Source organism: Borostomias antarcticus, assembly GCF_949987555.1.
Source record: "Borostomias antarcticus genome assembly, chromosome: 19".
NCBI classification, from domain to species: domain Eukaryota; kingdom Metazoa; phylum Chordata; class Actinopteri; order Stomiiformes; family Stomiidae; genus Borostomias; species Borostomias antarcticus.
The window spans coordinates 17,558,380-17,584,559 of record NC_140252.1 but is presented as its reverse complement, the minus strand read 5'-3'; the positions used below and the strand labels follow the sequence as shown (position 1 = coordinate 17,584,559).

General features: G+C 44.5%; 2 protein-coding genes across 2 annotated transcripts; one reads left to right on the top strand and one right to left on the bottom strand.

Moving 5' to 3' along the window:
* Positions 1 to 4,099: 4,099 nt before the first annotated feature.
* Positions 4,100 to 7,426, top strand: baalcb (BAALC binder of MAP3K1 and KLF4 b; the record flags this gene model as incomplete). The annotated part of the gene is made up of 3 exons (XM_084454047.1): positions 4,100 to 4,283; positions 6,586 to 6,749; positions 7,259 to 7,426. 3 exons carry the CDS (start codon positions 4,100 to 4,102, stop codon positions 7,424 to 7,426), a joined length of 516 nt encoding a protein of 171 aa, XP_084310173.1.
* Positions 7,427 to 8,730: 1,304 nt separating this feature from the next.
* Positions 8,731 to 13,928, bottom strand: nme6 (NME/NM23 nucleoside diphosphate kinase 6; the record flags this gene model as incomplete). The annotated part of the gene is made up of 5 exons (XM_084453455.1): positions 8,731 to 8,910; positions 9,837 to 9,997; positions 11,030 to 11,069; positions 12,712 to 12,814; positions 13,836 to 13,928. The coding sequence occupies 5 exons, from the start codon at positions 13,926 to 13,928 to the stop codon at positions 8,759 to 8,761; spliced, it is 549 nt and encodes a 182-aa protein (XP_084309581.1). The 3' UTR covers positions 8,731 to 8,758.
* Positions 13,929 to 26,180: the final 12,252 nt, after the last annotated feature.

Below are 26,180 nucleotides of genomic sequence, written 5' to 3'. Positions count from 1 at the left end.
CCAGAACATAAAGCCGTTCTAATCCCTTTGCCAAAGCATCAAAACAGAATGCATTTGCTAGCAAACTTTTCAAAGTTGTTTAAAGCAAAGTGGCAATGACAAAAACACAACAATATACCCATGGTTTCACTTACAGTAACACAAACACGTGTCTATTCACACACAATGACAGACGTCAATGCTCTCTCTCTCAGACACGCGCGCACGTGCACACACACACACACACACAATTCCATATGTTGGCGGGGCGGCTGTAGCTCAGGAGGTAGAGCAGGTGGTCCAATGATCGGCGGTTCGAATCCCGGCTCCTCCTGACGACATGTCGAAGTGTCCTTGGGCAAGACACTGAACCCCAAACTGCTCCCAATGAGCAGGCTAGCACCTTGCATGGTAGCTACCGCCATTAGTGTGTGTATGTGTGTGTGAATGGGTGAATGAGAGGCCTTCATTGTAAAGTGCTTTGGATAAAAGCGTTATATAAGTGCAGTCCATTTACCATCTACCATTACCATGCTGCTCATTCATGTCTGTCCCTCTTTAGAGATTGGCACCTGGCTCCATGAATCTCCAATGAATGTGCAGATGGCATGTAGACAGACAGACAGACAGACAGACAGACAGACAGACAGACAGACAGACAGACAGACAGACAGACAGACAGGCAGGCAGGCAGGCAGGCAGGCAGACAGACAGACAGACAGACACAGGCAGACAGACAGACAGACAGACAGTCAGGCAGGCAGGCAGGCAGACAGACAGACAGACAGACAGACAGACAGACAGACAGACAGGCAGGCAGACAGACAGACAGACAGACAGACAGACAGACAGGCAGGCAGACAGACAGACAGACAGACAGACAGACAGACAGACAGACAGACAGCACCTTGGCCTTGGCAGGAAGATTCTAGATAGTTGCTTTACTGTCTAGTCTCCTTGCAATATCCTCAATGACAATCTGAATTATAATGAAAACTATACGAGACGCTCCAAAGAAGCTGTATTTCTGAAACACCTTATTTCTCCACTGACAAACACGAAGAAGAGCGTTGCTTTGGAGATATGGAAATCACTGAGGCATGCTGACTGTGCAGCATTCACACAGCTGTGATCTACGAGCACCCGGCTGCCAAGGGAGAAATCTCAGGATGGGAATGCAGAGTGGAATAATGGGTAATTCCTGCGTTTTGACCTTCGGGGGAGGATGGGGTAAGACGCCGGTCTTTTTCTTTTAAAATATATAATATAATAATAATATATAATATTGGGGACTATAGGCCCCCAGCCTCCATTCACTTAACATTGGCGACCTCCTGAATTTCAGGGTCAGTGTTGGGGCACTTCCTGTGGGGTTAGAGGGATATAAATGTATGCACACCACTGGTGGGACTTCAGCCAGAAGTGGTTGCAAGTCTCTAGTCCGTTGTATGACCGAACAGGGCTCAAATATATTAGGGACTAGGCCTCCATTGACTTAACATTGGTGACCCATGTTGACCCATGTATTTGTTATTTACTATTTGTTCAAACTAATGGGTCACCCTCCATACGGCTGACATATTAACAGTACAACAAAGTTTATTATGTAGGCGTACTGTCAAAATATTACGTCAACTTACCTCAAAACCACTTCTTTTGATTTGCTCCCACCAGTAAAATGATTTAGTTGCTATTCAAAGATTAGCAAGGCTGCTCCCATCCAAGAAAAGAGCTGAAATCAAATTTGGCTAGATCCATTGGTCTGGTGGGGCATTTTGGGGGAGGGGGGGGTTGGGCTTCTTACCTTGTGTGTGTGTGTGTGTGTGTGTGTGAGGGTGGAGGGGAGGGGGGTATGAATTGGTATTGGTATGGTTGGCTTAGTTAGTTTGGCAGTCAACATGACATTGCATGATTTACCTAATGATGAAGGGATGTCCCTTCTGAAGTTGACAATGTAAATCATCATCGTATGCTGACTGTGTAGCATTCATTCACACAGCTGGGATGTATGAGCACTCAGCTGCCAGGTGAGGAATCTCAGAGGCAGTTATGGTAATGCAGTGTGGAAGGAACTGCTGCGTTTTGAACATTACCATGTTTAAAAACATCTACAGGATTACAGATGTATATTCCCTCCTTTGTCAGATATGCATTTATTTGTTTGATTGACAGTTTGAATGTATATTTGGTTCAGTTATGGCAGAATTGATATGGTTGTTTTTGTTAGTTTGGTAGTCATACAGTAGCCTACTACTTGTAAACATGACATTGCATGATTTATCTAACGATGACATTCAATGAACTAACTGTCTGAATATGTGACATGCATATTGCATACTCCAATTTTCTGCATGAATAAAACTTATTAAGAGTGTTGTATACCTTAATACCGCCACCACCTGCCACTTGTTCCTCAGTCACTGTTCCAATTAACGCACAACTACTGTATAAAACTTAGCAGTGACTGCCCCCTTGTGGACATGGCCGTGAACTACAGTCACTTGGTCATTCACTGTTCTTGAGCATCCACAAAGACAGGCGCAGTCTCTGACCTTAATGACACACATTAAAGACAGTTGACCGCTAACTAACTAAATAGTCTAGTATGAGAATTAGGTTCCCATGTACCCGCATGAAATTTTTTATAACCTGTTTTTTTTAGGACCCTAATGGTGTCTAGTTAAGAAAAAATTAGTCACATATTGTAGAAATATCCTACATTCAAGGGTACCTTACATTTAATGTACATTGGAACTGTAATATAGGCTAGAGTCACTAAAAAGGCATAGTTTTTCTAGAGACAGCTGATATTAGACCTACGATCTTGTGGCTCTCAAGGAGCGCTCTACGGCGAGGACGCGCACACGCACATTCTCGGGAGTGTCATTTTTGACAGTAAAACGATCCGGTGATGAACAGCTGCGATCGCTCTGGAAGCACGGACGGACAAATAAGAGTCATATTTCCATCAAACAATAGTAAGTAGTCTAGTCTACTACAATTTACTGTGGCGGGATGGCTGTTGAAGTTGCATTGGCTACAGGGCACTGAATCCGTAAGCGATCATTCGTACAGTCCGGTTTATTGTTGTCGTGGCCGCTATTTTCTTTATAAGATGTAGCGTTTTGCCCGTCGTAATTTGTGAGATGTGAGATCAGTGTGAAAATCTATAACAGACAATATGACTATGCAATCCTATCTGCACGACCAAACGATGCATATACATCGGTTATAATATTCACAGCCATATATTCTTGTCATTTTAAGGGAAAACACATGGACATGTTGACATTATTCAAATCAACGCTGATCTGTTGACCTGGCGGGAAAATGACACATTTTCTACTGTCGATTTATATTTTAGACTACTTTAATTCTCAGTGTCAATCAATAGGTTTTCATGTTTATGAAAGGGTAGCCTACAAATGATCTTTCTTCATATTCTTTTAACTAGCCTAACCCACAACATGCAACTCACAAGAAGCAACTACTTGATCATGTCTTGTAAATAAATCCACTTTGCCTGGACATTTAGGGTTTGGGTTTGGTTAGTTGAGGGTTTTAACTATGACTAAACTGAGCTTGTAGGCTACTGTGTATCTATAGTGAAACCTTCAAAACAAGTCCTACGTTAGTCTGTTGCAATGTGTTAGATTTGTTTAATTACTTTCTGTCATTAATTGCAAAATGAATATTGGGAGGCTACACATTAGATAAGCACAGACAGACTTAACATTGTTGTGTCTTTTTGAGATAGCATGATAGATTAACAAAGATCCAAAGGTTAATTTTCATGCAGTCCAGCTGATATTGTTGTCTATGTCCACAGGTTATACCTTTGGAAGGCTCGGCACAGACTGACATGTCTATGGGCCAATGAGGTGTGAGAGTGCAGGTGCACAGACTAAAAGGATTGACCCCTTAGACCCGCCCACTGAGGGGGAGGGGGGCAGAGAAAAACATACTGTACTTCATCTGAATGACTTGGGGGAAATTATTTAAAGCAACAAATACATACTTCTGAAACCCATTCATAATCAGCTTCAAGGGGGGAACAGTGGACCTCCTCTACTTGCTCTTTAACCCGAGTGAGGTTCTCTTGGTTCCTCTGTGGAGAACCATGGGCTGTGGAGGGAGCAGGACCGACGCTCTGGAACCCCGCTACCTGGAGAGCTGGACTAAAGAGACAGAGTCAACATGGCTGACCAGCACGGACCCCGAGATCCCCCTGTCCTCCATCCAGGGCATCCCCTCGGAGAGCTCCTCAGCGACGGGCTTCGCCTCCGACAAAACAGACTCCCCTGGTAAGAGAGAGCTGAAGGACTTGTAAGGGTGTGTGTGTGTGTGTGTGGGGGGGGGGGGGGAGGGGGGTTGTTGCTTTCCAGTTGCCTTTGCGAGTCTGCCTCACTTTCCCGTCTCTCAGCACTGAGATGTTTAGAGATGAAGAGCTACCCGGGCATGTCTGGGCATGTTCACACCTAGACGGCTCAATCAGATCTGTGAGGGAACCTTTCTTCTTCCTCTTCTTGAAGACGTCTCGTGAAGATGAATTCTGATATTGAAGAAGACTTGCCGAGGGAGGAAGAACATGGATGCTAACTTATATTACAAGGTCTAATACAGATATTTATTTAGTCAGGCCTGGCTCGTCATACAGAGAGTGCATTGAGTCTCGGTGTATCCAGACAGTGGCGGCTCAGAGAGCTGGCCTTCATACAGTGATGTAAACAGGAAGTAAGGACATTAGGTTATGATTACAGTTGGAAAGGGGGTGACTTTCCACGGAGGGAAGATCGTCATAACATCTATGATGTAACATGACTAGTTGAGTGATCTATTACGCAACTGTTAACAATGCTGTCATGTACGATAACACATGTTCCTGGGCAGGAAGGAGGAGGAGGAGGGAGGGTTGTGTTTTAAGATAAATCAAACGGGGGCCATCTTTCTAGTGCGTTGTGTTTCTGGTCCATGCTCTGGTTCTGATCCAGTGCTGGTCTGGAGGTGTGGTGAATCGGATAGTTCAATGTTTATGCTCGCCTGAAACCAAAAAACTGTGCCGTTTTCCGCAAATATTGGCCTTTTCTTTAATAGTGTACTGATTCATAAGTAATTATCAATCACCCATCCTTTATTTTTCTCTGCTCTATGCAGAAAACTACTGAAAATGTGGGTGGGACATCTGATGTCATGATATTATGAGGTCATCCATGTCAACTACTATAATATAACCCTCAGATCTCCAACCCACATTTTCAGTGATATTCATATTTTCTCCATGACTACTTTATCATCATAATACATGCTGATGTTTACGCTTGATAACACAATGGGCCATTTTGCACGCGGGCGAACGCCATTGAAATAAATCGATATTGCAGTAAGAAGTGGTTGGCTATTAAACCGGGGAGACACAATCGCAGCCAGTGAGAGAACGAGAGGGCTTTAATCTGAACAGGCCACGGTCGACAGTGCTGTACGCTTTCAGGCACAAAACACGCCGTCTGGTGTGGGTGAGAGAGGACAATGGAGACAGGGACGGCTTCAGAAGCTAACAATCCAACGTTGCCACAATGAGGCCCCGCCGGTTGCTACGGCAACGGCTACAGTCGTTAGCGGCGACTACAGAGGGAAGCCTTTGTTCCCATGTGTGGGGAGAACAAGCTACCTGCTACCTTCCCGGAAAGATAACATACTGTAGCGCTGAAAGACGAGTGTGCCGATTATCGTTCAACATGACGAAGACGTAAAAACGCTCGTGAATCGTTGGTCCGAGCCTAATTAAACCTATGATTCTCGTGGGTCCATTTCCCTGTCAGCCCTAAAGAAAGATGACTCAAACAACAGACATGTGGGAGATCATCAGGTTAATCAATTAGGTTAATCAATTAGGTTCATCAATTAGGTTCATCAGGAGGATTCACCCTTTCCTCACTGACGAAACGGCGTAGGTGCTCATCCAGGCCCTGGTCATCTCCTGCCTGGACTACTGCAACTCCCTCCTTGCTGGGGCACCGGCGTCAGCCATTAAACCCCTGGAACATGTCCAGAAAGCTGCTGCTCGCCTGGTGTTCAACCACCCCAAGTTCTCCCACACAACTTCCCTTCTCCGTTCCCTACACTGGCTCCCAGCTGCTCGCATCCAGTTTAAAACTCTGGTACTAGCCTACAGGGCAATGAAAGGAACAGCTCCCTCGTACCTCCAGGCCATGGTCAAAACCTATACCCCCTCCCGACCGCTACGCTCTGCTACCTCAGGATGACTTGTTGCCTTGTCACTCCGAGGCCCCTGCCGTCAATCAACACAGTCAAGGCTCTTCTCTGTCTTGGCCCCGCAGTGGTGGAACAAACTGCCCACTGACGTCAGGACAGCAGAGTCTGCCCATCTTTCGCCACAGGCTTAAACCTATCTCTTCAAGAAGTACTACCAGGATCCTCTCTTTTAAGCACCTATAGTATTTTCAGATTGCTATTCTTGCACTTTACGTTCAGCACTAGATTATGCTCTTAGTCATTTGTTTTAAGTAAATGCTTTACTTAGTCAAGTGTTGTAAGTAAATGCTTTACCGTGTATGAGGGGATGTTAAAGACGTCTTTCAGTTGCAGGTTTCTTTGACGAAGGCCTGCCAGCCCCTGCTCAGGCGTACCTGAAGGGCTGTTCTAGCTCCACCCTGTCTGAGGCCAGCCTGAGTGACGGAAAGTCAAGCGGCACGCCTGCGATACTGGCCTCCCAACACCAGGAGGCGCCGATACCATCCAGTGGCGCCACAGTATGAGGACGTAGTAAGTTATTACTTGACTTTTTACATCCTCTAAAAGGGTGTGAATAGGTCAGATGTTTTCGTGTGTTATGCCAAAAGAAACTAATTAACAAGCAATGTATATCAGTTGAACCCATTATAAATACCTCAACGCAATTTAGAACCCTCTTTCTAAGTGAACGTTTTGGAAATAAATTAGGTTTAAATAAGGTCTCTGTAAAGCGCATTGTGTTGCCTCTGTGTATGAAATGCGCTATACAAATAAAGTTTGATTTGATTTGATTTAATGAATGTGTGAAAATTGCTATTCAGCGTATCATGTCACAAGTCACGATTTTGCTCCACGCAGTTTGGCTCGTCTGCCCACCAGTCTAGCATGAGCCAAAGTGTGTCAATCATACCCAAGATGCAATGGGTGAATCTCAAATAGCCTCTGATTGGTTGCCCTCTTCCTCTCTGTTCGAATTCCCTTAAATGTTCTCCCAACCACCACCCTCTCCTTCCCTGTCCTTCCATAGATAAAACGTCAGGACAACTTGATGTCCATCAAGCAGGCCGTCGTCACGGTGACACAGAGCATCCGTCAGGTGGCTGAGAGCGGAAAGATCAAGGAGACGTCCCTGACCGCCGACGAGGCGAGGAGGCCCGGTGAGGCCCTGGAGGAAGTGACAGCAGAGGTGCGCTGAGGGACAACAGGGAGGTGACAGAGACTATGAAACCAGACGCTGTTTGATACCATGGTAACGAAGAGTTTCATGAGTGAAAAGATTAAGGCTTTGTCTGATTTAAAAAAATAAAAAATAAACTGGACTTGGGATCAAACGGTTTTGAAAGCACAAGGAGCGTTTTGGGTTAGAAGGAACTGTGTTCTGGTGGTGGTCAGCCATCTTGGAAAATTATTCTCCTGAAGAGGGAACTAGTGTTGAATTGGGCTGTTTTGTAATAGTATTTCTATCTGCAACAATTACTGTTTTTTTTTTTTTATGTATTATTGGCTGATACGTTTTTCTTTTAGATTGTCACGTTTACAGTAGATCTACAGTTAGTTTGAAACAGTCATTGACAGTAAATGTCAGAATTTCCACCTGCTTTTCTTTTAATGAAGCAGCTGAAGAAAGGTTGAATCAGGATCGTAGAGACAATATTTTAAAGTTTCACAAGTACACATACGTAAATAATCTTTTCACACACACAATTCCAATGATAGTAGGCTAGGCTACACTGTAAAACAATTGGAAGACCTTTCTTAATATTTATTTAATTTGGACATTGAGTCAGATCTATCAAACTGCATTGGTGACAAGCTTAACAAGCCACTGCACTGTAATTCGATATCACAACAGGACAAACTGATTTAGCCTAGTTTGTCTTACTACAAAATGACCAGTTGACCCAGAATTGAAATGGTTCCCATTTGTACTTTTTTGTGTAATAGGAAGCATTGTACCCTGTTGGGTGTTTGGCCTACCTCCTCCTGTTAAGTGTGTATTTGTACTGACAAATAATGTGACAAACTAAAAACACTTTAAAGTAGCCATGCCACTTTCATGAAGTAGCGAAGTCTCAAAGGACAGCATTACCACTGAGTCAAATCAACACCTAACTATTATATTGTCCCTTTTGTTGTGCATACTGGTACTTTCTCCTTTACAAATAAACAAACGTTCAGTGACGTTCATGTCCACTGCATCATGCGTATCTCTGCCTCTGAGTGGGAGGAAAGGCATCAAACCAGGGGCAAAAAATCAAGGAAATCTGTGCTTGATTGATCCTGTCTGGCATAATGAAATGTTACTGTATATAATACAACAAAATAAGTTGTTCCCAAAAAGGCTGACACAGCAGGGTGACACAAGATAACGGCCTGAAGGACATTCAGAATCTCCCCAGGGCTGTAGTTGTGTACTAAATAAATAACAAATATACAGTATGCCGCATAAGCCTTCGGCATGTTTGATGAGATGTAGTGAGCAGCCGTTGGGGTCCGATCTGTGGGTTTTTTAAAGTCTGTGGCGAGCTCAGCTTCGTCCCGGCAGTGTGTGGACGCGTCTCTCCCGGTCGTACTCCGGGACCCCACTCCTGAACAAGGGCTCCTCCTTCTCCATCCACTCCTCCACTCGGAACTCTGGGAAGAAGAAGCCGATCTCTCTTCGCGCCGATTCCAACGAATCTGTGAATAGGAAGGGTGGGGGAGTTAGAGCTATTCAACCAGACAATACACCCTGATGAGCTTCCGAATGCGCACTGCGTAAGTAAGCAAGGAGCCTTGAGGACCGATGGTTCTCGAACCTAGTGGCCCATAGAATGCACACTGTACCATGAGAAATACATTTACCAATAATTTTCCAATACTATAATTTTCCTTTTTGGTCCAAATACTGTACATCTAGGCACATAAGAAATCGTGGCCATTTTGTTCTAAACCACATACAGCATGGGGGTGCATGGGATTACATAAATTACATTATTACACTCTGTCACAGGGGGACAGATTACACAAACGGCCCCCTTCAGACAGCGCCCAAAAATAATACCTACAGTACCAGATCATTACAATTACAGTACTGTATGTAGCATGTAACTTCTCTTTATATCAACAGAGCACTAGTATGTGGCCCAGCTGCCAGTACTTATAGTATTTAAAGCTAAGCTAACATATTTAAAGCTAAGATAACATGTAGCATTGATCAAGCTGGGCTTGGCTTGGCTACAGCTTGGCTGCCATTCACTACACATCTCTGGTAAACTTGACCTAGGTCATCTTAACCACAAGCTTATTGATTAGCATCTTGGCACTATTACTGAATAATTCATGAATAATTAATGGGATCCCTAGCTATAGACATCCGTGCTGTTTGTTAGCGGGTTCTCTTGCACATGGACTGTGAGGGGCAGACTAGAGAGGTTGGCTACCGTTGTGGTAAACCACTTCCATTCTTCCTTTATTCCCAGCACCAAATCATAGAAATGTATTGTGGCTTAGAATGACAGTCTACAAAGACACGGTTTTCACAGGAGCCTTTTCAACGATTTATCATTGCGATAACAAGATATTTAAAGACATATTGTAGCTCTCCGCAAATCCCAGGTGTTTACCTGAGCCGTGAGTGGTGTTCCTGGTGTCCGTGAGTCCGAACTGCGCTCTGATGGTGTTGGGGGACGTGTATCGGGCCCTGAACACTTTGGTCGGCCCCATGAGTTCCCTCCAGCCCGCTACGGCGTCTTCTCTGGCCAGGATGTACGCCCGCATCGGCCCGCTGTGGGGTTGTCACAACGGACGAGGTTAAAGCGCACCTCATCCACTACGGGTGGGGGCGATGCTCGGCGTAATCACCGCATGAAGGAACATTACGGTGGAGAGATGGGTGATGTGCCAGTAGCAAGGGCGGGTGGCTGATGAGATGGCCGTGATACAGACCGATGGTACATGGTACGAAGACGGGTAGAATATTAAGCAGAGTGCATGCAGCTATGGGAGTCATTAGCAAGCCTGTAACATCGTTTCATGCGTGCGTTGTAGCATGAATGCAGATCAGCAATATAGTCGGTTTATATGTTGCGTGTTCAATATCCTCAAAGGCAAAATAGAAGGATTAAAATAAGTAGACAGACACGGCAGCTCAGGAAATCATTTGGCGTAGGCTAATGTCGCCCTGGGGCCAAATCAACGGACGACAGCGCTAATCACGTCTCCGTTTATTCCGAGCAGTAGCTACGGCGCATAATGGCGCAATTAATCACAACAATAACAACCCCACTGGGAAAAGCTGCGGCATAATACCCGTCCAAAACACTGAGTCTCTCGTTAATACTAAATGAAACAAAGGCCTCTTCGAGCAGCGCACCGATGGCCCCCCCCCCCCGGACGGTTGCTGTAGCAACCGCGGCTTTTGGCAGGTAATGTTGAGTTTGAGAATAAATAAACATATTAAAAAACGTCCTTCGTGACCCACAGGAGTGGTCTCTCTCTGCGTGGTGCCGGTAGATACGCTAGGCTACGGCTACGCGCTCCGGCTGCGACCCCCAGCCCGTTTTGAGTCGTCATACCGACAACCGAGGCCCCGCAGCCAGCGATGAGCCACGGGTGACTTTGAAAGGAACGGAGCGCAGGTGAGGTGGCCTTTCATGTGCCAGCTCAGCGGAGGATGTGGAACTAGGAGGTGCGTTTGTCCCTCTCTGCCCCGACAGCTGTTCATACAGTCAGGCCCCTGTCCTGCGCCCTGGCAACAGCTCGAGCATTAGTGACCATGGAGGGAGGCAGCATGCAGCCAGTGCTAGTGGTGACTCACCTTGACATGAACTCAACCAATCTTTGATAGAAGAATCTTCCTAAGAGGTAAAACAAAACATAATATATAAATGATCTCATCTAGTGGTGCACAATATAACGGTAATCTTATCGGTATCGGCCGATGTTAGTCATTTTTTTATATATCGGTATGGGTCCAATGTGCAAAACAGGGCCAATGTGAACCAGCGATAATTATTTCTGTCTAGCTGCTGTTGTGTGTGTTGTTTTTGAGAGGAAGCGATGCGGTAAATCTATGATCGGCTTTTCCAAATATTTTGGAAATAGACAGTGTTTACATGTGTTTTTCAGTATGTACAACATTTGATTATCATAGAAACTTGTTGTATACAGATCATATCGACATCGGTAAATATCGGTTATCGGCCATGATAGCAATGTTAATATCTGTTATCGGTATCGGCCCACATATTCATATCGGTGCATCCCTGGTCTTATCCCAAAATGAACATCATGATAATCAGAATGTATCAATGGTAAAGCTGTTGCTACATTAAATAACAGAGATTAAAAAGACATTAAAACAGTAAAAGCAGGAGAGAGAAAGATAACATGTGATGAGCTAAACGCAACCTTTAACCCAAAATAATATCCTGTGTAACGTGCTGTTTGTCAAATGCTTATAAAGCAACGCAGTGCTGTGCCCAAGACAAGTTCAATCAATCAATTAATCAATCAATCAATCAATCAATGACAGCGAGAGCCACCTTAGAGATAGGATTAAGGACTTGGATGCTGCCTTTGCTCGCCCTACTTTTAATAATTCACAAGAAGCATTCAGCAATTCACAGAGATGGCTTCCCTGGCAACCTGACCAACTCTGGAAGATCCAGCAGAAATGTGCACATCATTATGCCAGGCCTGTGCTGTTTTTTTGAGCATCAAAACAGAATGCTAAATTAAGACAGCAGGGGGGGTGAGTCATTCCAGTTCTGGGAGGTCTGGTTAATCTCTGAGTGGAAGCTGTGAGTGGAGACTGACTGATCAGGAAGTGAGTCAGTTATTGTGTTAGGTTGCTGTGTTGTATTGTGTAGGTTTTGATAGAAGACACACTGGTCATGTCAGGCGAGGGCCAGTGTGACATCACCAATACTCCCAAGTCCTGCGTTTGGATAGTCGGGAGTTTAGGGAGCCGCTAACTACTGACACACCTGTTTTCAATCATTTGATGCCAAATGAAGCTTTAAGTGGCGCGCCAAAACCGTCCCCGCATAAGATCAGAAGCCTTGTTCTATTTTGATGAGGAATATAATAATAAAAACCTTGTGTTGATGATTCAGACTGGTGTTTTGTGTGTGTGTGTGTGTGTGTGTGTGTGCATCATGTGTGTGAAGTAGCGTTTAGTGACTTGACACTCCAAGTGTGCACAGTACTATGGCCAACAAACTTGAAGGTTATTCTGGGTATAAAAAAAACAGATATAAAGTAATATTAATTTGTTATCCATGATACATATAGCATATATTCATTCGAATATAGCTTATATTCATTTGACAAGGGTCAGACAAAGGCCCACACTGTCGTGTCGACCAATCACGATCAGCCTGTAGGTTACGGTGTACCTGCTGACATACTGTGCAGTATGTCCATTAAGCCTGCATAAACATACACATTGAACTTCAATCAGTCATCTGGCCCTAGATGAGGAGCTTGTTGTTTTACCTGCATGCTCTTCATAGAACTTCTCAGAGTCCTGTCTTCTCCACGACAGATCTTTAGATCGGACGATGACAAAGTTGTTCTCAAGGATTCTCTGGTGAAGAGCCTGAAAAGCAACAGCAGGTTAGAGGTTCAGCTGTACTCGGATTATGAATAGAGCTCTCTGCCACAGTACTCTGAATAGAAATAATCTTTCAATTAAAATATCATAGGCGTAATCCAACATCTTTGACTGGCCTATTTAGTGACCAACGCTTTATTTCGGCAAGAGATACTGGCTTCAAAAGCTCAAATGTTTTGATATCATAATATTATGTTGGCCATGTACAGTAGCAGACTATTATAATGTTCTACTTTGTTCCACTGAGAGAAAACCTTGCAGGACCTGCGCAGATGAAGGCAGACCAACACTTCACAAGCATACCTTATCAGAGGACAGCTTTGAAATTGAATGACACATTAGGCCAAATGAGACATTTGATGACGTCAGCTGCAGCTTTAATCTCTTTGAAGATTAATTAAAAGAATACAGCCATTTAATGTCTGCTTTTATGTTTTTACATCATTGAATCTAATTACCTGATTTTATACTGACAATGTCCAAATAAAAGCCCATACAACTCTCTTTTAATCAATTACAACCCTGTATTTTCAGTGAGATGATTTATTTGCAAGCTAAAGGAACGTTGTGTCACCAGTCTGAATAACTGAAAATGGAGTACCCTCGTTCCATGAATATGAAGAACATGTAGCACCACTATCAACATTTTGAGTTTGATTAGGTGCCTGCGTGTCTTTCTTCTAATGACCAAAGGCTGGCCAATTAAGCAATATTCACAAATTACAATTAGCAAACAGCAGCCTATAGCCTATTAATATAATCTCTTTCTTTTTTAATACTATCTGCAGTTTGCAAGCTCAGTATTTACATCAATATACCCTGAATAATCCAAAGTTGTGTGCTCAGTGTGTTTATAAGGTAAAGAAGCTACTTTAGGCTCCCAAGGCTGGAGACTCACCTCTAACATCAGAGGCTGGAGACTCACCTCTAACATCAGAGGCTGGAGACTCACCTCTAACATCAGAGGCTGGAGACTCACCTCTAACATCAGAGGCTGGAGACTCACCTCTAACATCACAGGGTGCGCGACTGCATCCGGCTTGATGACCGCGAGGGTGAGCTGCAGGGCTTTCGCACAACGATGTATGGTTAGTAACATACCTAGGGAAAAATACCAATGGATACATAATAAATGAGTGGCAACGTTTCATCCATCACCTTAGCTAACGTTAGGTGCATGCGGAAACGAAATCATAATGAACGTTATCTAGCGTGTCAGCTAACGCTGGCTAATGCCATTCAATCTAGCTAGACGTGCTGCTACTATTGAAACTAAAATCTATCTGCCAATGAACTGCATTGGGAATGGCCAACACCTCAAATCTTGTCATGTACGAATATATGAAATAGTTATCGTATCTGATGTTGTCATATAAGACAACTACCTTTTTCAAGAATTTGTTCACAAGTTCTTGATCTGGTCCGTCAGTGAATATAGTCCTCGGATCGCTGAATCCTAAAACAACAGTTCCAGCCACTATTAAACCCCATAAGCATTGTGCACAAACAATATATATAATTTCTAGCCGTTTAATTTCACTATGGGAAGTGGGTTGAATTTACTAAACTTTAGACTCATAGTACCTTTTCAATCATAGAACTTTGATCCTAGCTCACTTAATGGATTGTTGGATTCGATTTGAGGATTTAACACACAGGGCATACTTTCATATGTTCTCAGCATTGGAATTCCAAATCGCCAAGAACATGTTCTAATGCATTTAAAATAAAATATATAAATATAAAATACAGACACCTACAGTAGTTGGCCGATCAGTTAAGACAGCACAGCTGATTTATCCCTGTGCTGACTTCCTCTGTGTTCACAGATAAACATAGCCCTGATGACAAGCCCAACAGCTTGCTCCACTTGTCTTGACCCACAGCCAGTTATAGCCCTGGTCTGAGATCTGCAGTAGTGTAAAACTCCAGAACACAGGGTTCACACACAACCAAACCTGTTGTGCTTTCATCACTGAGTACTGGCAGCAGAAATAACTCATGAGAATGGTGGTGGTGACTGGCGAGTCAATTCTGTTCTATTAGCCTACATGCTTGTGTTGCTCAGATCTTGAGATGAACACTACCAAACTCTTTACAGAATTTGTAAAACTTCTCGATTTTTTCCTGTGTAAAGTTTTTTGTAAATTTTCCTCTCAACATCTACACAAGCCCTAAACACGGTTGCGTAGTCGAAAATATTTTGATTTGATATTGTTCTGAACACATCTGTCCAATACAAACACAAATCCACAAGTACTTTCAATGTTTCCATTCCATGTCTAAATCAAGGGTCTTAAGTAGATATCACACATGGGGATTCACACTGGCATGACAACAATGAAGATGGAGTCAGATATGACAGATTTCAGTCTCTGGCATCCTGTCAATGTGAGAGACTCCAAACACCTGGCACATTCCACCAGGGATGCCACACCCTCGTATGAGGGGTGACATTCAGAGTGAGAGAGAGAGAAAAAGAGAGAGGCACAGCGACTGAGACAGCGAGAAGAGAGAGAGGAGGAGGAGAGAGAATGGGAAGGAGAGGGGGATGGGTGTCCCACATACGTTTGTCCCACCTGCCATTCCCATGTGACCCAGGGTGACACCGCAGCTGCCACCTTAGGGGAGGGGTGTGTTGGAGGGTGAGGTGGGTGGGTGGGGGGGGTGTTGGTGCCTCTGAAGGGTGAGGTGACTGGCGAGGGAGGGAGATGGGAGGGGGTGTTGGAGGATGAGGTGGGGTGGGAGGACGAGATGAGGGGGGTGTTGGAGGGTGAGGTGACTGGGGAGGAAGGAGGATGGGAGAGGGGTGTTGGGGGGACAGGGGGGGGGTGTTTGAAGTACAGTAGGCGCAGTAGGTGACATTGGGGAGTGAGGAAGGATGAAGGTGTTGGAGCGCCGGCGACACCCTGTAAAAATGGTCAGTTCCTTTATTGAGGCTCTGGGATTTCACTTCAATGTGATAAACCACAGACACCCTATGCCAGCATATTGTCAATGTTGATAAACACAGGTAAATCTACACTAAAAGGTAACCTGAATGTTTCCTAAGATATTCCACTTGCTGTTGTTAGCACAGAGCCATATCTTGTGGAATACTTACTGTTGTGATAAAGAAAATATGTGTCAGAAATGAGTGACAGCAGAGATGGACTAAACACACAGCCAGAACACACATTGGCAGGACCTGCCCCATCACTCTCACTCACTCACTCACTCACTCACTCACTCACTCACTCACTCACTGACTCACTCACTCACTCGCTCGCTCGCTCGCTCACTCACTCACTCACTCACTCACTCACTCACTCACTCACTCACTCACTCACTCAAGGGTCACTTACTCACTCACTCAAGGGTCACTCACTCACTCACTCTCTCTCACTCTCACTCTCTCTCTCTCTCTCTCTCTCTCTCTCTCTCTCACTCACTCACTCACTCACTCACTCTCTCTCTCTCTCTCTCTCTCTCTCACTCACTCACACACTCACTCACTCTCTCTCTCTCTCACTCACTCACTCACTCACTCACTCATTCACTCACTCAAGGGTCACTCACTCACTCACTCAAGGGTGACTCACTCACTCACTCACTCACTCACTCACTCACTCACTCACTCAAACAGAAGACCCAGTGTCATTCCCCCATCCCCATTAAGCGTGTTTCAGAGGCGCGGACACGGCCTCCATCCTCTGTTGCTGCTCTGGTTCCTCGGAAGCGTCTGATCCAGGATCATCATCGTTCTGACTCCTCCATTAAACATCCTAAGCCGGGCAGCAGGCAGTGACACCGATCCTGGGATGTCACGGTTGTGACCCACCCCCCCACCCCTACCCTCACCACACACACACCCACACACACACCCACACACATACACACACACACTCCCATCCCCCCTTATCTGGGGGTGGCTGCTGCTAACTGCTGCTGCTGGCTCTCCTGCAGTTGTCGTCCCCTTTTGGTGGGCCGGGGGCAGCTGCAGGCTGGACAGTCTGGGTGTCCACGCCACATTCTGCCAGCGGGAGAAGCACATGGAGGTATAATGTTAAAGGTAGCGTGTGGAAATGTGTGCATCGAGGAAGATCACTACCCTGGGATAGTGTGCCTTGCACTGTATTAAATATATATATATATATATATATATATATATAGAGAGAGAGAGAGAGAGAGAGAGAGATTAAATGAAACGTTATTTTCTACAGTTTTTTGTATTATTGTGATTTGGATTAATTCCTGCCACTACTGTATATCCCATGAAATGATAAAACTATTTTTGAAATAGAACTCATTCTGAAATAATATTATGTTTTCATTGATTGTTTTCAACACCGGTTCCTGTTGGTTTATGTATATGTATATGAATATGTACTCTATGATACTTCAGGTATTAAAGTCCACGAAAAACCATTGATGCTTTGAATAAAAACACTAAAATATTATACAGCACTGACCTGCTTTCAGAACGTCAGTGATGTCATTCTCTGTGAATATCTCACCTTTGACCCGACGACCCCAGTCACCCCCGGTGCATCCTGGTCCAGCACATTACAGCTCACCTGTCACCCAGTCGCTCTGGGGCCGGCTGACCATTACAATAGAGTCGCTGTCGCCAATTAAAGGGGACACACATCCCATTGTCACACCCCTGGCCCTTTCATGTCCTAGTTGTTTGGAGGGGGGGGGGGGGGGGGGGGGCTGGGAACTCAGGTCAGAGTGTCTCCTGTCATACTGTAACACCATTTGGGCTTCAGTTTAGCAGAACCTGAAGAACTGTTTTGTCATAGGATGATGCCATACAGTAGAATAGCTGGAGCAATGCAATGCTATAATGCTATAATACATGCGCCAGACAATATCAACAGGTCTCAGCAGATGGTTCATCTGACTCAGAGCAATATGTTTGAATGGAAATGTTTCAGTAAAGGTTATAACTAACAGTTGTTCCTAACTGTTAGTTAGAATAGTTGGGCTATGACAGGATTAGAGGGAAAAGTGGAGCTTCCAATATCCAACCAACCAATCAAAAAAAAGAAGTCTCTCGTATGAAAGAGATACCATTTGTCAAATCAGATCTGCTAATTTCAAGGCCCCATCACCTTGAAACTCCATGACTTCTCTTCAACAAACACTCCCTTTGTTCTGCCTCTGTGATTCACAGGGAGAGAAAAAAAAGCCTTCACCTCTCCTTGGCGAGATTCTCACCTGTTGTCCCTTTTAGCCTAAATGCCGGTAAACTTTGACCTTTCTGCTCCATTGCCTCAGCGCGCGGGACCAGGCACCCGGCAACAGCTGTGTCAACCTCAGCCCCGCGGCAACTGGCGTGTCCACCGAAGGACATGCAGCTAACCCTGTTAATGTCATCTCTCTCTTAATGAGTCAGCAACACGGTACAAAGCCGAGCTTCAAGGCCTCCTGCACACTTCAGAATCTCAATAGAGTCCAGTTGTGCTTCGGTCCTGACCGCCATATTAGTCATGTCTATGGATTTCCATTTTCCTTCTTAGCAATGCTTGTAGCAACACTGGATAATACAGTAGGCCAACTGTATGCCTGATTGATACACCTCCTTTATTTACTTTAGTATTAGTGTTCATTAACTTACATTACTTGGCACTTTCAATTCTTTTACTTTCAAGTTTTGCCATCTCTTTCCATGTCAATTATTATAGCTTGGCAAAGTCTTTTGATGTTAGCTACAGCTACTAGCTTCATACAGGTCTACCTTTCTTCTACTCCATGTTACATGTCCTGTCTTGTTTGTGTACCTCAGCAAATTAATATATTTTTTGTTCTCTGCGGGTCTATCAACAAACTGTTACTAGTGCACTACATCTATTTCACAAGACTGCAAAGGGCTACTGTATTCTTGAACATCTGAGAGACAGTTTGACAAAACCATATCGGTGGACGCTCCAGCCACTGTGTGTGTGCGTGTGTGTGTGTGTGTGTGTATGTGTGTGTGTGTGTGTGTGTGTGTGTGTGTGTGTGTGTGTGTGTGTGTGCGTGTGTGTGTGTGTGTGCGTGTGTGTTTCGGCATTGCCGCTTACATTGTGATGTGTGTGTGTGTCTGTCTCACTGTGTGACAAATGAAAATGTTTGTTTGTTTGTTTTGTATTATATTCCCATATTGAATCCCACACTGAATGTACATCGTCGCGTCTTCATGGGAGAGGGGCCATGGAAAGGCAAGGATGCAATCTGAGAAGCATCATCACCTTCCGTGACAACATCCTCCTCAGTGCCAGTACGGTATACGGTATCATCCACCAGACCGGAACTCACATCCAGATCGGTGAGATTTTTACTGTAATGTAGATCTGATATGAGGAGAACAGGGGGGTGATGGTCCAATCTGTCCCTGTCCCTCCACCCTCCCGGAGGGAATTGCCTCCCAAGAATAGGTGCCTCGTCTGGGTTAAGCTGTTAGGTTGTTCCATCCTGCATGGAGGGGGGAAATGTCCTATTCGCAGTGTGGGAGGATCTGTTCTGGTGTCAGCTGTCTGGATATTTATACCATGGGAAGCTATGCTGTCCACTGCTGGGGAAACTGGTCTGGGGTTAGCTATAGCTTTATACATGCTGTCCCAAGGGAAATTACTATCTCTTGCTAAGAGAGTGAGTTTTGACCTCTTTCTCAAACGCAGTGGGACGTCGGTGGGGGGCTGAAGGGGTTGTCTGGCAGAGGGGAACAAAGTGATTAGGGGACTTGGGCTGAGGCATGTGTACGTGGGTTATAAATAACCCCTCTGACCCAATTTGGAGTTGACAGACCACTCAAACTCTGACCCCCCTCCATGTCGCAGCCTTTGGGTCTAATTGTTGCTCATGATGGGATCGATGTATTTGATAATCTGAAGGCGAATCTGGTAATATCGAGCACTTTCATTTGTTGATGATTTCAAAAAAAGAGTTTAGCCATTCTAAACATTTCACTTGAGTTATATTTGTAGGGTTCGTTCAGAGGTTTCGAAGAACCCATTATGAAAACAATAATGGCCTTGCCGTGACCATGAGAGTTTATGAGACATCTGTCTCGACCAGAGCTACATTGGATCAGAAGAGCTTTTGCATTAACTTACAAAACATATGTATCAGACATTCTGTAAAGCAAAGCATGGTGACACTTGTTCGGTAAGGACCCTTATCAGACAGGCAAATCCTTTGCCAGCCGTCCATGTCAGGATGTGGTAGCAGTCAGCTGCTACAGTAGGAAGAACAGTAGGATTATAATTTATGTCTCGGACATTGTTTTGTACTTTAAAATGACCAAGAACTCAATTGGCGACAAAAGACACAGGATATCATCCTTTATATCTGGTGAAGGCCGTCGCATAGCCGACATAACTGGAAATGTTGCATTTGTGTGCGGCTCCTAGCCATGGGAAATATCAACCAACTGTCGAATTTAGTCGACATCCTGGCGGATGAGAAACGGGAGGCTACAAAGACGAGATGGGCTATTTGTAGATTGCGAATGCCTCCAAAATAGAGTGAGCGTTGGGTTTCAATATAAGCCCCCCCTGCTCAGAGCGGTAGCTTTCTGTGAATGAGGCCCCCCCGGTTCCAAGTGTACCCCCGCCCAGGGGCTGATTTTAGAACACAGGTGTTGACCTTAGTGGAGCTACTGCTTGCTGCAGAGGAAAATGGATCCGCGAGCCCTGGCCATTCTCCCCTACAGCTGAACAAGCCACAGGCCACTTATGGTTAATATAATATAGCATGATATGGTCATGTAGGGGCTGGAGATGATGTAGGTTTGAATGTAATTTCTGAGGTGACTAAAATCATTCAGTGACTCATTAATTAGGCAACAAACTTCACATGTGGTAAGATTAGGCAACCGACGTCACATGTGGTAAGATTCACAGTCCACTGTTACACACGTACAGTAACTAAAAGCTTTGTAACTAAAATTACAAAACTTTTAGTAAGGCTATTTGTATATTATGTCACTTTATATATTATGTATGTATTTATTTATGTATTTACTTATTTTAATTCCCCTTGTTTTGTATTTTTCCCTCTAACCCATAACAAACTATCAGAAGCTCATTTTACACCACTTAACCAATATTCATTTATATTAAGCATAAAGTATGTTAATGTCTAGGTGGTCACTTTCATGAGGGCTGGTTTTGATACTGTTGCGGCCAATTTTGAATTTACTGTCTGTTTTTATGGACTCATAAGAACACCCACCCAGCATACCTCACACTCCTTACATGTCATACAGTAGACCTTGCAGTCATGAAGGTTCAAATATCAAAGAAGATTGTAAATTTTCTATCACACTTAGGGTGACAGAAGGATTTTTATGGCGTGAAACCTGTTGGGCTAATCCATCTTTGAAGACACACACCTTAATAGTTTTATGATGCTTGTACAATACTGATTTTCATGCTTTTTCATGACCTGTCCAAGGTGTTTTGAAACAAAGTGCAAAGTGAGAATTGAAACTGTGTGACTATAATTTCATTGTACAGGATCCAATGTACAAGACCAACAGTACATTCAACTTGTCTCAACTCGATGGAATACTTTTATAGATCCATATAGGACTCCAGAAACCAAAGAGCCCCTGAAACCCAACCTTTCATTCAGCTGTGGCAGTGACTGCTGTTCTAACTGTACCCAACCAATAAAAAAGTCCCAAGAGCAGTTGTTTCCTTGTCCATGCGTTGCATTTTTTTTTTTTCTTCCAAAAAGGGGCCATTGACATTCGATGTAAAACAGGGTGGTTGGTGGGGGGTTGGGGGGTGGAACCAACGGCGTGGGGGTGTAGGGTATCTCGAGCCCAGTGCGAACAGCTGAGAGGTGTGATTTCACAGGCCGGCTCCCCCCTGTCATGGGGCCTGATTGGGCTGAGCAGGAGGCGCAGGAGAGGCCCAGGCTTCTAAAGGACACCAACAGGTGGGAGGCCGCAGCGGAGGGGGGCGCGTCCGTCGGATAGATAAGGCCGGACGGCGAGGCCTGATCTGGACACACTCCACCGGGCTGGACACAGAGGAGGATGGTACCACCACGGGAGAGGACAGGGCAGAGCGGCAGGGAGAGGTTGAGGGACGTGTTGAGGGACGTTGAGGAGCGTTTGCTGGAGGTTGGCTGGGTGGTTTGAGGGAGGTCAAGGGCCTAGGGGAGTAGAGTAGGGGAGGGTTGAGTGTAGGTTTGGCTGCGTAGGTTTGAGGTCTTACTGTACTTTTGTTGTTGAGATGAGTTTAGGGTTTGTGGTGTTGTGACCTTACAGCTCTTCAGGTAATTTTTTTACCTTTTGTATTGGATCATTTGGTTCTGATCTACAGTTGCTTCTAGTCAATCTTACTTTTCGTAAATGCAAAATGGTTGTTTGTTTGTTTTTTGCTGCTAAAATTAGATAAAAATAAGACTTTTTTTGTTGTTTTTACCATATGCATTTGGAAACCTGTAGGCCCAAATATCTTTGAGTCCTGTGAGATGGTCTCTATTCTTATATCCTGCCTTCTCACTACTTTGATTTTCTGCCATGTGAGTTGGGTCAGGTGTTAGAACAGTTGTTAGGTGATGTGTCTCCGGTTTACGATTGACACAACATCCCCCCCGGCGGGGCTCTTCAGGACGTGACACCTCTGCCAGGTGAGGGTCAATGGGGGTGCTGTGTAGGAAAGTGCATCGTGGGTAATTTGGAGCCTCAAGGTATTGTTCCTACTTCCTAGACAAGGTGTCACCGCCTTTGATTTGATCTTTGATCTTCATATAAGAAGAGTTACTGTTTTTGTGGAGTGTAGAGCTCTGTAGAAGAGGTTGCTTTCTTCTGTGGGATTGTGGAGAGGGGAAGTATAGGGGCCATGTTTTCAGAGGAGCCAGCCTTGTGGATAAAGTTCAGAGTGGTATCTGGGTTAGTGCACTTCTTACTGACTGGCCTACTTCATTACTCCTGCCAGTGTGCGTGTGTGTGTGTGTGTGTGCGTGTGCGTGTGCGTGTGTGTGTGGCAGCACTTCTACACACACAATCTGAAAGAGTCGACAAAGAGGATTCCCGGCAAGCTGGCAACTGAATCCCAACAAAGGTATGGAAACGTTCTTTTTCGTTTAGGTTTAAATGTACTAAAACTGTTTTGTGTCAGCTATGTGTGCTTACTGAATAGTCATCAATCAATGGTGGACTGCTATTCTCAACACAGATTCCCTAGTATATTTTTAACCTGTTGTTGGGTTAAAAAGGACTTGACATGACATAGTGCACAATGTTTTGGAAATTTCATGGATAGTGACCTCTAGCTGCTAGTACCCAGGCTCTGCCTCTCCCCACCCAGTTATTTGGGCACATGGGCATCTAGAGTTACAACGAGGAACAGTTGGTCATCCAATATGGCCGCATTATCCATCAAACTATCCTATCCTCTTAGAGTTGCTGCTGTTTTGAACAAGAGCAAATACATAAAATAACGCCAGGATACAGTAAATCGTTGACACATCGATAATGACATTCAAATTCCTCATATTTAACTTCAACAAAATCATCAGATTCTGAGGAGACAATAGTGTTAAGTCACCGTATCAAGGCAGTCTTTAGCCCTTCCCTTTCCAGCTCACAGTTAACTGCTGTTAAGCCGCGTTAGGGCTCTGCTCACGCTACTATGGCTATGAAAGAGTGCTTTGTCCCACCCGGCCGTGGATCCAGTTGTTGCCCCTTGTGAAGACATGCTTCCTTATATCCCCATATGAATATGCCAGTTATGGAATGTAAGGAAGTGTGTGGTTTCAAGGGGAATTGAGCGCCAAACTGGGAAGTTTTTTTTTTGTGATTCATTTTAGTATTCAAGAATTGATTTACTCTAGGCACTTTGACACTCAAACAATAGCCAATGTGAATGGAAATGTATATGAGACTAATAAGGTTCAAAATTTGTATGTTTGTTTGTAAGTTTGTACACATTTGGGATTTAGCTTTCTTTACAGTTGGGGCCAGTGTGTGTGTGTGTGTGTATGCGTGCATGTGTGTGCGAATGAGTGTGTGTGTGTTTGTAAGCCTATGCAAGTGTGAGTGCGTGCGTGCGTTTGTTTGTGTGCATGTGAGTGTATGTGTGTGTGTGTGTGTGTGTGTGTGTGACCCAGAGCCAACAGGTGAATAGACTGTTCTTCATGCGGTCTACTCCACTCAAGGCACATGTGCAGCTAGCTTTAGACCTCAGCCATGCAGGGTGGGGTGGACGGGCTGGTATGGTGGAGGGGACCCCCCCCCCAGAGAAATACTGCCCTGCCCCAACCGCTGAGCGTCAGGGTAGATTGACGGACCACAGCTGTTTCCCATTATAGCCACGGAAGGGTCTGGAAAGGGAGGGGAGAGATGGGGTAACGGGTTGTGGAGCTATCATTGGGATATGCTGTAGGGTGAGAAGGATTTTGTGGATATGTCACCATTTTCTCAGTAACTGTGAATGTGTCCATTCTCATTGGCTGATTGGGAAACTTAACCAGCAATGTCTGTTACCTACAGTAAAATGATCTCGGCCCATTCCTGGCCACTGGCCCATGACTTCTTTAAGCCAATGGGTTGTGTTTTGATAGTCAGGTACTTGTGTTCCTGACAGATCTTCCATATCACACGCCATCACATGTCATATCACACGCCATCACATGTCATGTCACACGCCATCACATGTCATATCACACGCAGTGTAAAACGTGTGATCTCACAAACCTTCTTTGTTTTTCTGTCTCTTCTAAACAGGTAAGAGAACCAAGAGGACATGATGTCATCATGAGTCCTCGGTGACGACTCCACCATCCTCTGTGTCTTTCTCTCTCTCTCTCTCTCTCTCTCTCTCTCTCTCTCTTCCTTTCTTCTTGTTTCTCTCACTCTGTTTTCTTCTACTCTCTCTCTCCCTCCCTCCCTCTCTCTCTCTCTCTCTCTCTCTGTTCCTTTCTTCTTGTTTCTCTCACTGTTTTCTTCTACTCTCTCTCTCCCTCCCTCTCTCTCTCTCTCTCTCTCTCTCTCTCTCCTATCTCTCTCACCCTCTCTCCCTGAAGCAACACACCTTGCTGTGGCTGGTCAAAAGGAACCAAGTCAAGTGTTTCTGTGAGGTTTGGTCCCCTTCAACCAGCTACTGCGTCGTGATTTCAGTCAGCAAACACAGACGGGAGTGAAAGACAGTGTTGACAGACGTAGTCTGCTTTTGTGTTCTGATTAATATCAATGTTGTTCCTATTTTAAATATATCCTGATGTCTTTATAATGCTGTGCCTGTAAAACAAATAATAAAAGATATGGGTTGTGTTTCCATTTTGTTGTAAGGTTTTCGATATGCTTTTCAATGAGTCACTGAAATAAAGAATGAAATGAAAATTGGACTCCTCTCAGTCTTGGGTATAATTATGAATCTTGTGTTTACTGCTATTACAGTCATACATTGTCATTCTTAGTTTAAGAATAGCTTAGTAAATACATGGTAAATGGATGCTTATGAAACCGGAACTGATTTATATAAAAGTATTTATAGTAACATAATACTCTGTTGTGTAACTGTAGCAATAGACCCATAATTCACTTCTTAATCCATAGGCGTATAATCTAAATGTTATTTACATGTAGTCATACATGTAACTATATACTGTACCTACTAGGTTGAATGATGTATAGCATCATAAAGAGAAACCTTAGAATCAAAACTTAGGCAGAGAAACAGACAGTCGGGTCATTTCATTGGACAGCAGCTAGTACACCTGTCTTTTTCAGAGCTCCTCGGGGACCTATGGCAAAGAACCAATCAAATAGAGTTCTGTAAAGGTCAAGTTTTCTAAATGGGGTAGGGCTTAAGACCATCAGCATTCTAAGGGATGTTGACCCGGAAATCCATTAACATGTAATTGTATATGAGGATCAGGTTCGGAGTTACGGATATAGTTAGGAGTGGGACTTAAGTCCCTCCTACATTCCATAAGATGCTCTGATTGGTCTGTCTAGTTAGAATGTGGAATATTGACATGGGGGTGTGTTGAAATGGGACATGGACACGTGTTGTAACCAAAACAACCGGGATCTGAATGCTCTAAAGACAGTGGAGATGGTTGTGGACTTCAGAAAGACCCCCCACCCCCACCACCATCACCCTGGGTGACTCCCCAGTCAAGTCCGTCCGCTTCCTGGACACCGTCATCTCTAATGACCTCAAGTGGGAGCTGAACATCAGGCACGACAGAGGATGATGTTCCTGGTATTCTTCTACGCCAACATCATGGAGTCCATCCTCACCTCCTCCATCACCATCTGGTACGCTGTTGCCACCGTCCAAAGACAAAAGCAGACTGCAGCGTGTCCTACGCTCTGCTGAGAAGGTGATTGGCTGCAACCTGCCATCCCCCCAGGACCTGCACA